Genomic DNA, 18,648 nt, shown 5'->3' with positions numbered 1-18,648 from the left:
AGAACTGTCTCTTGCAGGCCCCAGATTATTCCTTTTCCTAAGCCTTGCTCTTAAAGTCCCATGTGCAACCTGCAGCCAGTCTACACATGCACTACATCAGAACAGAACGGACCATACACAACAAAGTTTAAGGTACTAGAGAGCTGACACTGCTTTGCCTTGACCTGGAGACACAACTGTGCAGTCATAGTGATGATTCAGATGGAGGAAGCAGCTACACAGCTTCTGATGACCACACACTACTTACACAGCTCTGTCAAGATGCCCTGGTTACAGCTGGTACCGCTGTCAATGAACGGACACTGGTTACCAACATCTCTTCCAAACCCAGATACAGGATGGTTCCTGCATCTGTCCAATACTGTAACGGCACTACTCATACAGTTAGATTATTACAAGCTAGCAAATCATGATCAACTTTGAGTATTTAACTCCCAAGCAACAAAAAGAGAAATTAAGAAAACCTTTAAAAGATGAGTAGCAACAAATAAAATGCTTAAATTAAATCATACTTATTCTGCACAGCACCATTTAAGGAAATAAGAAATTCTACTCTGTCAACTAAAAGTGTTTTACATTAACTCACATCCTTTTGATAATAACAGGTTGGCACATGAAAAAATGCATAATCTATAGCTGAATGACCTGTAGAGTCATACCATTGATTCTCAATCACAGTAAGGATGAAAATTTTCATCATTTAGTAGTAATAATAGCAGTTTCATTGTGAATAATTATTTTGAAACCAAAATTTCCTTCCATATAAAAAGCATAATCCATTGATTACATTAGACTGCAAAATAATTATTTTTGTTTAATCAAGCTCTTTTAGAAATCAGAAACTGAAGTGTTTCAAGTCCAGATCAAAACAGGAGTTCCAGTTGTATGGTAAACATCAGATTTTAAAATACAGTCATTTTTAAAACAGCCAAAAAAGAAAAATCTTAGGAGACTTCCAGTTTTTATTCACTCACACAATGAAATCTTCCACAATATCAGGAGTCAGCCAGGAGGTGTTACGCTACACACATACTACACGTACAATACATATATCGGGAAGAATAGAAAACTGATTTTTTTTCAAATTTGAAATATTTTTACAATGAGTTAGAAACATTCCAACCTTAAAGGTCAGATCTTAATCCCACTCTATTGCTTGATTCCTAGCAGCATGTGTTTCACAGTAATACATGAAAAGTCCATGGTACAACATCATTAAACTCAGCTGTGTACATAAGTCTTATGGTCCAAGAATGAAGTATTAATATTTCTCCAGCTTTTAAGAAAAATGAGCATGCATATAGTAGAATTCTTACATTCTATTCTTACTTAAGAAGCCATTTTAATAATAAAACATAGCTCCTCCTTCCCTGAACACAAGGCTGACATGAAGCTATGCAATGCAAACTTCCTCCAACTCCCATCACACATCTCATGCCTTGACAGAAGCAAGGCATCTGAAAAACTAAGTTTTCAGTTTAAATTTATCAATTTAAATATGTTCCTGGTAAAAACAGCAATTTATAATGTTCATTAAGGATTTGATAGGGAAACTGTGGATCAGCAAACAGCTATAAGATCACGACAGAACCCACTTTCTCCCTTAGTCCTATCTGGGCATGTATTCAAGGACTTGAAAGGCAAAAGACTTCTGCAGCCTCTGACAGTCTCAGTTACATAGACTTTTACCATTTCTCCTCTTGATAAGTTTTAAAACTGGTAACTATGATAAAGCTTCTTTCTTTAAAGCCATGAGATTAACTTTTGAAAGGAATGTCATTTTTTCCTACTTATCTCAAAATATCCCAGATCTCCTCTTAACTAATACTATTGCTGTCGCCACTATTCCTCTCTTTGGATTCTATATATGCAATTGCTAATGTACCCTTAGTTGTGTTCAACAACTCAAAATAGGACTCAGTTTAACAGTACTTCATGCAATTAAATGCTTGTGTTGATTGACAGCAGGCTGATATAGACTCCATTACTGAATTTGTATAAATTCTGAAGTATTACCTACATTTTTTCCTGTAAACTGAGTATTAAGCTTGCTTCGCTGCTCTGTAAGCGAAAAAAACATTTAGATTTTTTTCCTTCAAAATTTCTTGAATTTTAAGATTACTCTTTTTAGATTATTACCAGTCCTTTAGAATCTCTTAATAGAAGAAGTTAATATGTAATGAGATTGTAAAGGGGTGATAAAGCCAGGCACAAAATCTTTACGTTTATATTCTCACTTTTCAGCATGGATTACATCTTTGAACGCCTCAAAAGAAAAAGAATAATCAGCTTAAGAGAAAAAGATAGATGGGCAAAATTCAGAATAATTATTCTTTTCCATTGAATTCTATTCAGACTAAGCAGTACAGTCTTTGGATCTTAAGGTTTCGCTTATTTGATACTACTTTAGACATCTCACCACTAAGTATTAGCTAAAAATTAGAAAGCATACTTTTACTGACAGCATCATAGGAGTGGAGTTCTTTGTGGGAGGGTGGTTCCACTCAAGATCTCAGGAAACTATCATTGCTTGAGCTCAAAGCCACCACAGTGCCCTCCTTGAGATGTGAACCAAAATTCAGCTTTTATGTTATTTGCAGACTACATGCTTGACTGTCCACGATCCTGCCTCCTTGGCATCATACCTCCTCAAGATAAAAGAAACATTCTAAACTCATCTCCCTTGAAAGTCACAGCATTTGTTAATAAGGTAACGGGAGCCAAAGTACTGTGCTGAAGAATACGTGTCATAGGCATAACTACAACAACTGTACAAAAAGCGCTACAGCTCTTCGTAGCATACATTACTACTACTGAGGGACAAAAAGGTTCTATTATATCTCTTAAAACCGTAACTTCTTCAGTTTCCAATTCTGAAATTATAAAACAATATTTTGGCAATTTTATAATCTTTGCATTATACTCAAGATTGTGCTCAGTTAATTCTGTCCTTCGAACTCTTCCTTTATAAAAATATGTGCCGTGGAATCTAAGCTCATTGCATTAGAATAAAATGCTTTCATTGGGATTTTTCATTTGATATAGCTTCTTGCAAGAAACAGCACACTGTCTGGTCATCTCACTTTGCCAATTAAAGTTTTTCCATACTTAGAACATTCAAACATTCTTTTCAGAAAATGCTGTTCCTAGAGCTTCAAACTAAGCAAGAAAGTAACGTTTTAGGGCCAAGTTGTCAACTGTAATTAAAATCAGGACAAACTTTTTGTCTAGGCAGCTGAAGTACGTACAACATACACTGATGCAGTATGACTGTATGCATGAAGTACATATATATTTCTAATAAATGCATTTCCTAATGTTTTGAACTTTGTTTCTTTCTCTAGGGGTAGGCATCTCAATTTACAAGATATACTAAAAACAAACAAAAAACCCCACAACAAAATTATACTTAGAAGTGTTAGAATGATGAAACAAGAATTAACATAATACATTTTACATTTAAATATTTTCTGCTCAACAGATTTATATATGTATATAATGTTGAACAAAGGTGTTTGTCAAATACTGGAAAATAAATACTGCAATATGAATGTCTAGTGTTCAAAAAAATTTTTCTCAGAGTAGAAAGGTGGTCTAGAATTAGAAAATTACACTGAGAAATAGGAAACCAAATCCAGCTTTATCCTCAATGCACTCTTATTTTTGTTTTAAATAACCAGGAGCAAGCACATTAACTCTATAACTCAACTATTGTTTCTGTCTAGCAATAAACCAATATTTTACATCAGCAATGTTTAATAACAGTGCTTAATAACCTGAAACTGGATTCCTTTATAAAATAGTCTTGGGCATGATTTGCATACTTTTGCCTATTTTATGACCTTATCCTAAAGAAATAAAAGATCCAGACAAGAAAAATACTGTGACCCTTTTTGCCCACAATAAAGAAGATTGAAATGTGTGTCCATTATTACAAGTGGGTTTTTAATAAATTACAGACAGAGACTTGTTATTTGGAAAAAAACACTTTACAGCTTATTGTTCTAATCACTGATACTGTATGAACTATACAGTTAATTTGCTTGCCTTGCTTGACTCAAAAGGCAAAAATCCTTTAAAAATGTTTTCAATTACAAAAGCCATCAAGCATTTAATAATACCAGAGTTCCCATTCTGTAAAACCAAAACCAAGAGACCACGTCAAAAAGTAATGAAAAGCTGAATTTCAGATACAGCCAGTTGTTACCTTGAAGATGCTAATCAGAGTAATAAGTTCATTAAATTGATTAGAACCTAGCAGTTTGTCATACTTAAACCACTACAAGGAAAAAATGCACAGATTAATTAACCACCTAATTTAATCAGCTGATTTAATCTTTATATAAGATAAAAAACAGCTTGTTTTCCTTTTTTCAAGGATTCATTTGTAATGCCTATTCTGTAATTAAAACTATTTTGTTGTATACAGTCAAGATTAAGAGTTGATTTTACTGGAGACTGAAGTTTTTCTCAAGTGAGAAACTTTTTGGTAGTGAAACAGAACTTTACTTCAAATCCTCCAAATACACAATATTCAATAGCTCTCACTTTTGGGGGGGTGGGGGGTGGGAAAAGGTTTTTAAATCACCTGTCAGCTGAAAAGATATAAAAAGCTGTTAACATACCAATGAACTACACTGAAATGCATATTCTAATACAGTCTGACAAACCCGAGGCAAAAACATAACGTTAGCTCTAATTTTAAAAGATGCTGAATACATAATATAGCTATGTGCAAGATTTCAAATACTTCTTAAAATTTCAACAGCTTTGTTATATCAAAAAATCTTAGATAGTAATTTTCTATTCATTTCTGCTCAAACTTCCAACATGATTCATTAGTATTTTAGACTAAAGTGACTTTGACTATGGCAATAGGTGGGAGGACCATAAAGCCCTTTGCTCAGTTTCATTTCCTGTAAGACAGAATATTATTTAATTAAACAGGCATCTCTAACAGATATTAAAAGAGTTTCCTGGGAATGCTATTTATGCCTAATGAAGACTGAGTGACAGACAGCATGTTTCTGTTATGCACTTCTCAGGAAAGCATTACATTCAAGACACAAGCTTGAAAGTGCCTGCGTTGGTTGGGTTCTTTTGTTTGGTTTTTTTCAAAAACAGTTGTAAATCAGTGATGCTGATTTAGTATGGAAACACTATATAACCTGAAAGCATGACAATGCCTTCCATGCTGAGTCAAGGAGTTCTGATAAAGTTGTACAAATGCTTAAAAGGTTCTCTTTTATTATGTAGTGTTAAAGCACTGTCCAGGTATAACTGTGATTATATATGCTCCTGTGCCATCATTTCAACAGCTGTAAAGAAAACCGAAAACCCAATAGTTCTTAGAACATCAGCTCTTTAGCTTGGTTTAAAGAAAAGAAATTCATAATTCACAACAGCAAGAAAACACTAAATAATATATTCAAACTATTTAATATATATTAAATCCCCATCCTCCAGGTTACTTCTGTAATTCTGATTTTTGTTTCCAGTAAGTGTAGGTAAACCAAGACGTAAAACTAATAAATTTAGTCTCTTACTGTTAGTGTGCATTACAAACTCTGCAATTTAATGTTTAAAGGACACATCATGCTTACTAAACTATACATCTGTACATAAGTTTCAGATAAGCATTTAAAGTAGGTGATTCAGAAAGAAAAACTAATAATCAAAGGTAGTCTTACAAACATCTTAGCTACAATTTGATCCTGTCTCTTACCTTCATTTTTTCCACAATGGCAGCCATATTTTTATAAGTGCATAAAAAGATAATGGCAAATGAAAACAGATGCATAAAATACTAGATAATTAGAGCAGTGCATGTCCAGACTGATATTTCCAGTTTTCCAATAAAAAAACAAACTCCACAAGGTAAGATTTCCAAATGATTTGGGCTTATTTCCATTCCTCTAAGACTCTGAATGCAGGTTCATTTTGGCAAAGTTTAAAATAACTCAGAAGTCCTCCCTCCTCCTTCCCCCATCACATTAAAAAAACCAAACATTATTTAAAGGGCAAGAACACTATTAAGAAGAAATTAATTATCTGAATAGTAATTCTATTTCAACTTCATGCATTTTGAAACTTGTCATCAAAAACAAGTATTATGGAGAAGTTTCTCTCAAACCCTTCAGATTCCTTCCTTTACGTAAGAAAAATCTTCTCTACTTGACGTTCCAATTCACTGCTCAATAAGAGATGACCTTAAAATACCTTGTGATGTTTCTTGCTGTCTGGAAAGGACTGTGTTGTCATACAAGGACAGTATGAGGTAATATATGAAAAAAGAAAACAAACAGGAAGATAACAAACAAAGCTGAAAGGGCAGAACAAGGCTTAAAGTTATATTCACAACAGTACATGCACTTCACTATTAAACTAAACATAAGAGTTTATAATAGAAAGATATTGCAATATTTTGATTTTCACTGGTTCCTACTTTTCTTTTTCTCAGTTTAAGCAACAAAGATTTCTCAATTTCAGTGCAGTACATGGAGTGCAAATACACTGTCTATGTATTTTGAACTTTTACACTTTCTGTTTTAGTGTTACTGGCTCAAACAAAAATTGGACTTGGTTGCTTTAACAAAAAAAAAAAAAGTAATTTGGAAGATAAGGTTTTGTCAAAACAAAGTCTTTCATTTCAAATTACATTTCAAATCTACTTTAATGTAACAGATCTTTGAATCTACATTTTCCACAGCAGTCAAATAACAAACAATCCTGACTGAATGAGGAAAAAAAATTAAATCTCCCAAAATTAAAATAAATTGATGTCTGGCTTCAGAGATCACTTACCAAATATCTGTAAAATATACTTTCTTTACCTTCACAAGTGATGAAACTAGTAGCCAGCTGTATGATTAACAGATGACAATATCACTGAAAACAGCTAAACATGTAAGGCTTCTAAAATTCGATTTTCTATCCTCAAATCTAAGACAGTGCACAAAAAATATTTTTTCTTCCGATGCTTGATGACAATGAATGTAATTAGAATGAGAACAGAATGAATGATAAATATAATGCATAAAGCATACCACCACAGACTTGCCTGGTAGATTTGTGCTTGTGACAACAGCATTTAACATAAGTCTACTGTAGCTCAGGACTAGAATAACTACCTTCTTAAGCCTTACTTAGCAGTATAATATGTATTATATATATATAATCTACAAATCTAAAAATTTAGTAATTTAAATATGATTACAGAGGATGGTTGCTGAGAAGTGGTACAGAATATAGCTTGCATCACCTGGGACTTTATCTAAAATAGTGTTTGCAGTTATATCTGAGGTAAAATCAGTGTAAGGTCTGTATATCAGAGCAATGCACCTGCTCTTCTTACATCACTATATAAAAACTTACTAACATTACTTTACTAAAAAAAAAAAGAATGTGGCCTTGCAAAATACGTCAGGTCTTATTTGGCTAGCCAATATTTCTTTGCTGACTCTCCATGTCTTCTCTGAAGTAGAAGTATATTACCTGAAATAAAAGAACTGTGCAGACTCCACCTCCCACTGCTATATGACACCATGTCTAGCTTCTATACATTTCAATATTACAAGAAAGATTTTCTTGGAAGAGTTATGTTCCAGAATCTATTTATACTAAGTTTCCTCTCTGTACTCATTCAAGGGTATAAGTGAGCCTTAATGTAACAGAAAAATATGTACTTTTACATATAAGGTAAATATTAAAGCATTTAATATCTGTTACATAAAACCACATACTCTTAACACTTTCAATTAAAAAATGATGACAAAATTACAATGCCTGTAATATTTTAGATGGATTTAAGCAATAACAAACAAAGATTGCTACAGCTTAATGTTGCTTTTTATTTTAATCAGTTACCCTAACTACACTATATATACACAGAATTAGCTGTTTTCAGAACTAAATTCAAGATTATAAATATTCTGACACACGGACAGAGGTGGTCAAAGCTAATGAAATCTTACAAACACAAAGATGGAAAGATCAAGAAAGGATCCACACATTTTTACCACGTATTGGTAAATAAGGTCAGGGCCTAAGCGCAATAGTCAATGCTATTCACTTAGTCAACGTACATTTTTGAAATTAACATGGTATGTTCCAACAGCTCCCAAGCGGTTGACTCTATCCTGCTGAGCTAAGGCTGGTAAAACAAAATGCTAAAATCATTCTTGATCAGAAATGAAGAATTCAGACATACAGCAAAGAGAAAATAACTATACACAAGACAGTTTGATTACAAAATTCAGAGGGAGTGGATATAGCAAAAAAAAATTAAGGGGTTTTACTACTAATGATTTTTTTTTCCTTATGGAAAATAAAATTGTAGCAAAACTCTTGACTATGTTTTCTAAAAATTATGTTCTGCTCTTGATGAAGAGACAGAGCTGAAACTTTCTTTTGACTAAACCAATCAGCATCTAGAGCAAATCTAAGTCTGTGAGACCAATGGATGCTTCCAGGATCACGTATAGAATTCCACCGACTTGTGTAAGTTTTTCAGACTACTCAATCTGGCTAGACCACACAAAATTGGATAAATGAAAGAACTTTGACCAGGTGTTGAGCACAAATCAGGAAGACAGTATTTTTCCTACCTTCAAAGATTTCTTTATCATCATATCATTCTAGTGATCTGAACTAATTTTGAAACAGATTTGTAAGAACACTTCAGCATGCTCAGTGATTCCAGAATACAAATGAAACTTGGTTAAGAAATTGGACTATACCTCTTATTCCCTCAGACCTTTGTCTACTTTGTTAAAATATTGAATGCTTAGTGCAGTGCTATTAAAATGAGTTTGATTATGAGATCAAAATCACCTCAGGAGAAGAAATCTAAGAAATCTTTATTTTTACGTAAGTTCGTACTTAACTGAAACATCCCATTGGGTGGTGTGCTAGATAAATAATTTGTTTAGCAGTAAACTGTACCCAAAGTACAGATCTGCAAACCTGAAATCAGAACCCTTCAGTTCTTAGGTATTTATAAATATTGCTAGACTGCTGGATTTCTTAAAGTCTCCAGGATGGCATGCTTATCAAGACAGAGAACATTACTGTATGTTCCTTCATTCACTATTCTCAAATTCCTAAATCTCTATGTTAGCTTACTTGTAATTCTGACAAATACACCTTGTAGACAGCCCGTCTACCACCCACAGGTAGGACTGTGATCATATTAACACTTCTACAGAAATTCCTAAGGAGGATTCAAAAGCCTAGATATTTACAAATGCTTCATTGAAGAAGGGAAAAGAAACAAAATTCCTGAAACATCCATCAATAGAGCAGTTTGAATATTCATCCTACCTACTTTTGGTATGTCCACCATAAATCTCTATTTTTATCCTTTCCCCCACAAAAACCATCAATAAACTATAATAACCAATCTGTTGAAGGCAAATCAACAAATTAATTTCTTGGGAACATGGTTTCTCTGTCTTGCTTTTATAATTTCTGATTTACGTAAACTTAAATTAATGAAGTATTTTTAGACTATATTAATTACTCAGGCAAGTGGTTTGTATTGGTGGGAACAGTCAAACATATGCATGGGTATTCACAGAATCAGTCTTCTGATCAAATGTTCCATCTAAAATCTGCATCATTCCAAATGCAGCAGAAAAGTATTTTCATCCATTTGACCAAATTTGACTGAAAATCCATTTTATTAAATACCATCATCAAGTATACTTTGGTGTTAAAAAAAATAAGTAAAGGGTCTTTTTATCAACCAGAGTAAATCCACTCTGCCTACATTTGCTTTATTCCTGCACCTGGGTTTTCCCCATTTCATTATTGAGTGTCTTAGCATTCTGTAAGTACTTCTTCCATTTTCCATGTTTAAGCAACAAAAGCCAACCATCATTCTGTCTTCTTAATTTAAATTTTCTATCATTTTGATACATTACTTTCTCCTTTCAGCTTAACTTTTTTTTTTTTTAATGCTATTAGCAATAGGGTTTTTTTTTCCCTTTTGGAAAGCAGCTTTTCCAATTTTCATGTTCAAGTCATTTATACATTAAACACTTCCCATGTTTACATTATACTAGTTGCATCATAATTAAATCTGGGGTTTTCATTCAGCACATAAGAGTATTTGCCCAATAAATTTAAATGGCCATATTTTTTCCGGCAAATTCCTTTTTTAAATAAAACAATATATCTTTATAAACATTTTCATGTATCAATTCATGAATAACAGTACTCAAAACTCACATTAACGTCTGTTATGCATTCTAATATTCCTCTACCTTCCACCAACTTACGAAACAGAACCGATTTGGTGTAATGAAGGCCAGAGTTTTCAAATTAAAAAGACCATCTATGTTGACATGACTGAAAAAAGTAATTGAAATCACATGTAGATTGTAAGTCTGTTATTGCACACTGTCATATGCACTATCATTTAATAGTGGCACGAGAAAATGGTATTGAATACCAAGTCAACCTGCCTATTTCTTACTGCATTAATAAAAAAGATCTCAAACCTTTGTTCAATCTTTGTGAACAATATTATGAATTTCTTCATAATTTTTATAAAGCAATGTTAGTTAGTTTTTATATAGTGATGTAAGAAAAGCAGGTGCATTGGTCAGCTCCCCCCAGTTTATATACTGGGCATGAGGCTTTATGGTATGGAATGCCCCTCTGGCCAGTTGGGGTCAGCTGTCCCAGCTGTGCCCCCTTCCCAGTTCCTTGTGCCCCTCCAGCCTTCGCTGGCAGGGCCCGAGAAGCTGGAAAGTCCTTAACTTAGTAACACTGCTCAACAACAACTGAAGACATCACTGTTATCAGCATTATTCTCATCCTAAACCCAAAACAGAGCATTGCACCAGCTACCAGGAAGAATATTGACTCTGTCCCAGCTGAAACCAGGACAAACCTCAGGATGCACATGTATCCTGGCCCCAGGCCTTAAACCTAACACTGTCCTGTGCTGTCAGCATCCTCTCATCTTTTTATTAGTCTTATCTCTCATCCTCAGTTTGGTGGAATTTTAAAGCATGTTTATTATTTTGTGTTGCATAGAAAACTTTAACAACTATGTAATTTATTTTCTTTTCCTTACCTACTTTTAACCAGCATTCACCGCTAGAAGTAGACAGAAGAGAGCAATTTACTTAGAATTGCAGAAATTGTATTATGTCAAGTAACAAATGGAACTGAGCATATTTGTAGGGAACAAAGGAATGGCTCTTATAAAAAGAAGGTATAAGATTACATACTATTATTTCTGCTCAGTGAATAGCACTACTTCTTCCCACTCTTTTCAGTTTAATAATTCCCATGATAACTTTGCCTATAGCTTGAAATTCAAATGCAGGCTGCGAATTTTTCCACAAAGCCTAAACCAAATTAGCTACAATGACATTAAAAACTGAATAAGGTTTGCTTTATTTCCTATGCACTTAAATTAAAAAAGGCATCTCTCAGGGAGATCATCTTAGTAGATAATTATTCAAATATAAGAGCACTAATACATTATTAATATTATACCAGGGTCTTGGCAGTATCATTTTAAACAAATGAAGGCTAACAATAGAAACATTCAAATTTGAAACTTCAGAGCATGTTCTCTTTCGAAGTTCTTTGTAAGTGGAAGAAGAAAATCTTGACAGGATCTTACTATTCTTGTAAACCAAATAACCTGCATTGTTCTACAAAATACAAAAATGCTTTTGTTATGGCTGTTGTTGTTCTGCTATTGTTTTGGTTTTGTTACTATATTTCACAAAATATTTTCAACAATAATTGTCAGCTACCAGAAGCTATAACTACACTTAAGTTTACTCTCATCTGAGTCTACATCAATCTAAATACAAAATAACTACTAAACAAAATTATTGAAGAGTACTCATTCTGTCTGACAAAAAAAAATAATTATGAGCACCAAGTCCTGAATAAAGACAAGAAAAGAGTTTTTTAAAAACAACACAAGAAAAGAAAACCTGAGAGGTGACACCTTCCTTTGGAAATTGAGGTAACAGAATACAAAAAAAGATCATACCATGACACAGTGCGATATGTAAAGAGTAGTCCAGCATACTACATAAAAAGATACAGACCAGATGACAGTCAGCCCTATTTATAGACTGTATCAACCCATAAGGCATATTAATAGTTGTCAAGGTTTAGCTACATGCAAACTTTCAGTACAAGTACTTTATTCTCCTCCATAGCTCTTATAGATATCAGTATACAATTTCCTCACCATGCAGCCTTCCATTTTTTCAGGCTTAACTAGATCCTCCAACAAAATTTTATGTGAAAGAAGTGAAACCAAAGACACTATTTCAAATGGAAATTCTGATCCCTGGACCCTGTGTCAATTAGCTTGCTTTCTCAGTGATCATTTTCATGCATTCACTTATCTCTTTTTCCTTTGATGTCATATTCCTTCTAGCTCTACCTAAGATTCCCAGCTATCCACACTTTCCTGAAGTATTAAAAAATTTGCTCTTCTGCTGAGACAGTAACTTCAAGGAACAGTATGAGCAAGCATACACATGGCGTGCACGCACTAGAGAATTAAAATTCCCAAAACGCTTAGTGCAGGTCTTGAGATAACATTGAGCCTTAAAATCAAGAATTAACCTCATACAACATTTCCTCCCTCCTCTGTTCTCGTATAAAAACTTCCGACTCCATTTCCTTTGGTTACTTAATTCTTGACACTAGCTGTGTTATCCTTTTTATTCGACCTCTTTTTGACACTAGCTATGTTATCCTTTTTATTCGACCTATATTCTAAAAGCTATATTATCCTTTTAAACAATAATAACTAGAAAGTTACCACTAATTATTACTGTTATGGGAATATTGTAGAATCATGGAATGGTTCGGGTTGGAAGGGACCTTTAAAGGTCACCTAGTCCAAGGCCCCTGCAATGAGCAGAGACACCTTCAGCTCAGAATCCTGTCTCACCTGGCCTTCAACACTTCCAGGGATGGGGCATCCACAGCTTCTCTGGGCAACCTGTTCCAGTGTCTCACCACCCTCACAGTCAAGAATTTCTTCCTAATATATAATCTAAAACTGCTCTCTTTCAGATTAAAGCCATTACCCCTTGTCCTATTGCTACAGCTCTACTAAAGTCTGTCCCCATCTTTCTTACAAGCCCCCTTTAAGTATCGAAGGGCTGCTGTAAGGTCTCCCGGAGCCTTCCCTTCTCCAGGCTGAGCAACCCCAACTCTCTCAGCCCGTCTGCATAGATGAGGCTCTTCAGCCCTCTGAACATTTCTGTGGCCCTCCTCTTGGAAACTAAAGAAAGCTTCTAAACATCAGAAAGGTAAAGGTGCAGAGTTGTCTTCCGCAAGTAGTAATGACAGTAAATAAGATACACCTTTGAAGATAACACTTCACAAATAAATTATGAACATACTGTAAATGCTAGTGACTCGACTCAAACAACATGCACAGATTCTGCCTGACCAGTATCAAGTCTCCAAGCCAACACTTCAAAATTTTACACTTCACCTAAGTTTGGATTTAACAAGATCCACTCCAACATTGTTTATAGCAACAAAAGTATTGATTTCAGACAGCAGAAAAAAATATATCTGGTTTTAAGGGTGAAAATAAAGATGCACTGTAAATTGTTTATGTTCCAAGTTTGCTGTAATGCTCTGGGTTTACTATATACTCTCAATTGAAATAATGTGTTAATTTAAGCTACAAGTAACAATATAAATGAGCTTGTACACAGGCAAAAAGCAGAATAATGAAAGACTAAGATCTTCCTTTCTTCCTGAGACTCCAGAATAATAAGCTTATGATGAAAGCATGTTTCTCTACTCCTAAAAGCACTCTGCTCAAAGCTGATCTTCAAGAAACTATGAAATACTAAACTACAAGTACCTGAACTGAAACTACAAGATTGCTCTTGGCTGGGGACAGCAAGGTCCACCCCTATGAGAACAATTACACCACCCAGTAAAATCTGATTAGTATTTCCCCTTCATGACAAGCATGGATGGTATGTATGCTAGCACCAAGTCTGGCACACACCAGCTCAGAGTGAAAATCACATGTCAAAAGACGGAGAGAATTATGCATATGTGGTATTCCAGATACAATGCCATTCATTTGAGTTAGAACCAAAGCTTGTCTGTCTTCATTTTTGCAACACAGAAGGGATGAGAAGAAAATTTGCCAAAGTTCTTTGTACATAAAATTGAAGCAAAAGGGAGTAACTGCACAGGACTTGGCACTGCTTTGGGCTCTTTCTTTTTGACAGATAAAAGCAGCATTACCAATGCTGCCTCAGACTCTTATATAATTCCTCTTTGCCCGGCTTGTGGAATGCCTCAGATGGTACAGTTGAAAAATAACTTCCATATACTTCGTCCGTGTTGCAAACTCATGTGTTACTCAGCCATTGTACTGGGTTGAACTGTAGTTGATTCCATTTGCCTTTTTTGTCAGCAAGAGAAAACAAAAAACCTGTTTTCTTCTTTATCATTAGCATGTTACCAAATTAAGAGTTTGTTACCAAATAACAAGTTGATAAAACACATCTGAATACGCCACAGGAATTATAAGTAGAATTTTAAAATTCATTCTCCCTTTTATTAACAAAAATGGAACCAGCAACATACCTCTTTTTTCTCTGTGAACTTCTTCCAGAAGTTTTTCTTGCTTTTTTATCTGTTTAAAGAGAGACTGATGTTCAGCCTCCTTCATCTGTGTAAACTGCTTGAGCTGTTCTCGGCTCTGCAGTAAGTAGCATCGCAGCTTTTTTTCCTTACTTTCTCTCTCCTTTACCTCCTCACACAGCCACTGAAGCTTAGTCTACATTAAAAAGAATGTGACAATAAAAAGTAAAGAATTCTAATCAAAATAAGAGGACAAATGTTAAATGATCAAATTATCTTTGGAGTCACAGATTACTCATTTGTACCTATTACTGAATGATACTACTGATAAAAGGGGACATTTAGATATATTAAGAGAACACACATTGACCTTCAAGGAGTCTCAAAAGACAGATACACTTTAGTTGATAACGGTATGTGAAGAAGCTATACACAGATTTATTTTGTTTTTACCCAGGAGCATGAATTTCCTAGGGTAGGTATGGAAATTCACATTGAATTAGTGCATACATCGACACCAAGAGATACTCTTTCCTTTCAGAATACCTTTCTCTCTTCTATGTTGACAGAATTTAAAGCATTTATCCATGTAAAAAAAAAAGTGACATCGATCCTTTCTGGTTAGCAAAAGTTAATATTAAAGGTTTGTGCAGAGGAAAACAGGGAAGAGAGCTCATAAGATATGTCACGGTCAGTATAGTAAATCTAGAAGTGGTAAAAGAAAATGCTTTCCCACAACCCATTTAAAACAGAAGGGAAAAAAGTGGGGGGTGGCAACACACGTGATTTTAAGTAGTTGTTCATATTAGACTTTCCTCGAGTAACTAAAGACACTTAAGTGAGAAAAGTGAGAAATGTATGCAAATGGTTATTAGGTGCTCTTTGAAAGGTTTTTTTAATAATGTCAGTGTCACTTTTTTAAATAAAGAAAATACTTCCTGCATAACATTTCTGCTTTAATTCAGATCTTATCTCTGCTATCTATAGTGTCAGTCTTTCTTAGTCTACAAGTCTTACATAGATCATACATCATCAATAACCTTATATTATCTTGCATGCACACAGCTGCATTTTTTCCTTAAGTCAATTCTCTTGTGGCTTTGACCTTTTTACATGAAGAAAAAAAAAATATTCATGTCTTCTACAGTTTCTTGTGATCTCCTTTGATCACGAGAGACTTACTCCTTGTCAAAGATATTGGATGAGAAATGTGTTTATGCATGTGAGTTGGGGGAGCTGGAGGAAAGCTGAAAAATGGAAGGGAGGGTTTATAAGTTACCAGTCATCACTTTGAAGAAGTTTTCATGTATGTGTGCACCCACATTACAGAATTCAAAAACTTAAAACAAAGGGGGAAGAGAAATAGTTCATTTTCTGAGAATCCAACCTAATATCCTTTAAATTTCATAAATAACAGCCTTACTTAAATCAATTTCTTGCCTTGTTATAAACTTGTAAGAGAAACTTAACCTGCTAACTACGTTCCCATGTTTTTCTCATCTCAGAAGAATTGAACCAGATTTAAAGGCTATCACTGCAGTTACTTCAATGCATTTTTTGTAAAAAACAGAATTGCTATTTATTTTGCTATAGACACAACTATTTCTTGTCGATAGCAAAGTTTGAAAAATTATTCCATCACTTGAAATAAAAGTCTGGGAATACCAGAATTATTGCCAAAGAAATGCTTTTATATTTTTCTTTTTTCCCTTGAAGTGCCTTTTCAAACACACTTTCAACCGAATGATTATAAATGTTTGACATTAGCTTATTCAGTACATTTCAGTTTGACTATTACCTTTGTTTCTGCTAACCAGCGATGAGGATCATTCAGCACCATTGGTGTAAGTGATATTGCCTATGGAATAGTAAAGGAGAAAGAAATAGGCATAAAAATGGGGAGTAGACACAAAGGAGAGATCATCTTTCCTGCTTACTGGAAATTCATCAAATAATTATTCTTTTCTAAAAATCCAGCTTGGAAATTGCATCTGTAAATGGTTTAATAGAACTATTAACTGTGAATTAGTCACATTTGAAAGCAAATTATTGAAACTCACCAATACAAATTTTGTTTAAAGATACAGCTTCAGTTGCAACAATAATAATCTGCAGTCTTCTCCCAAAAATCACTACGATTATGTGTTTCAAACACTCCCAGAACACATCTCTGCATCCAAGGTGTGTACTCTGTTTGAAACTATATCCTTTTTTGCAAATATCATGATATTTCCAAACAATGCAACCAGACTCTAATTTAAAATTTCTATTTCTTAAGACAAACTTCAAAGTCATTCAACTGTTTTTCCTCCATGCAGCAGAATAGTAGCTGCACGTAAACCAGAACTAGAAGAATCAATTTTTGTTAGTCATTAAAATCATTACCACTATATCCACAGAAATGCAACATGTTTTATGTTTTATCAAAAAGTTAAAAAGGACAAACTCCCAAAATCTTTACATTATGCCTCATGATGATGGCCTTAGTGTTTTCATGAAAAAGACAAAGCACTTGCTTTGAATATCTGATAGGCATAAAAAGAAAATTATCATCTTCGTTAAGTGGATAAAAAGAAGATAAATGTGCTGAAATGCTTCATTAGTACTTCAGTGTCTTTCCTGTATTCAAACGGAATTATGTTAAACTTGTTTTACAGGTACTTCTACACATGCTTTTCACATTACTTATTTAAAAAGTTGGTGATAATGGATTTTTCTTTTCCACTGTATGAGTTGATACACAAGGGGGAAAAAAAAGTCTCAAACAGTTCTCAACTCTTTTTTTTTTTAAAATAGAGTAAACTATTAACCTTATGTCCAGCTCATCCTTTAACTCCTGCAATCCTATCGCATGATCATTACATTGTGCCTTTCTCCAATTTAAAGGTTTGGGGGTGGGGGGTGTTTTTAATTTACCACATTTTGCAATTCAGTGAGTCTTCATATACTTTTAGTCCTGGTCCAATAATTTTTGTGACTAGAGTATTTCTTTAAGAGGTATTTCTATGGGCTTTATTAAGTGTCATTGGTTCAGTGTAGTTAACAGCACCATCTAATTACGTACATACACGTTTTAAGTGGCAGTTATCACCACATAAGGACACAGCTGAAAAGAAAGGCTTTAGTAGGCATGTTGACCATGAGTTCACCAAGCACTGCCTACCTGAAAGTTGAGACTTCCATGGCAGCAAACCTCATTCTGTGCAACCACATTCAAAGAAGGCAGTATTCAGGTGATAGCTTAAGCATGAATAGTGTAGTTATTGAAAGCGTAAGATTTCTTGTAAGAAAAGACTAATTGGAAAAATAAATTTGAAGAATACATGTGGAATTCTTTGCTTAGAACACCAGGATGCAGTGGTTATAAAAAAATCCAGTACATTGCCATCTGGGAAGATTAAGCGTGGTGTTTAAGTTGTCTGAACACAGCTATTTATCCATCAAATTCCCCACTGCTCCACCTCAGCTGCAGTGGCAACTTCTTGAAGTAAAAGAGCTTGTCTGAAAACTTCTAGAAACCTTGGCAATACCTAAAGTACTGGGCAGAGGAACAATATAACAAAGGAAACTCCTTACCTTTAAAAAAAAAAAATATTCAGATCACAAACCACAAAAATGTATAACATTTGTTTTCACGTTAGCTGTCTAGTCAAAAAAATCAGATTCAAATTTGTTTTAACTTTGCCAGTGATAAACAGCTAAAGGGGATAAATAAAGAGAATTGTGAAAGCAGAGATCAGCAAAACTTTATCCAGAAGACAAGAACTCTGCAGGAGGTGGGAAGGAAGTCCAAGAAGGCATGGTTTGATGACCAAATACCTGGCAACTATAGCAGATCACAAAGACTTAATAAAAAAAGACTTATCTGTTAGGATAGAGAGGAGGAAGCTTGTTTGTCAGATATATTTCCTTAGAATTCTCAGCTTTTTGTGGGCTGCAACATACCAACCCCATAGATAAGTGAAGAAAAAGACACAACCATACTACAAGGTTGAAATGAAGTGACTTCTCTCCCACCTTTAAACAAAACAGATGAGG

At 34.3% G+C, this 18,648-nt stretch overlaps 1 protein-coding gene across 8 annotated transcripts in view; it reads right to left on the bottom strand.

Moving 5' to 3' along the window:
* The window catches only part of CEP128 (centrosomal protein 128), a 133,403-nt gene that overhangs the window by 56,138 nt on the left and 58,617 nt on the right, over nucleotides 1-18,648 (bottom strand). For all 8 annotated transcript variants that reach the window (XM_056346325.1, XM_056346322.1, XM_056346326.1 and 5 more), the window contains 2 exons: nucleotides 16,409-16,468; nucleotides 14,614-14,806 (listed from right to left, as the gene is read on the bottom strand). In XM_056346325.1, the coding sequence (XP_056202300.1) occupies nucleotides 14,614-14,806; nucleotides 16,409-16,468 (253 nt within the window). The remainder of the gene's footprint in view (nucleotides 1-14,613; nucleotides 14,807-16,408; nucleotides 16,469-18,648) is intronic.

Source organism: Falco biarmicus, chromosome 7 (genome assembly GCF_023638135.1).
Source record: "Falco biarmicus isolate bFalBia1 chromosome 7, bFalBia1.pri, whole genome shotgun sequence".
In the NCBI taxonomy this organism is placed as follows: Eukaryota; Metazoa; Chordata; class Aves; order Falconiformes; family Falconidae; genus Falco; species Falco biarmicus.
This window is presented reverse-complemented; position numbering and strand designations above follow the sequence as displayed.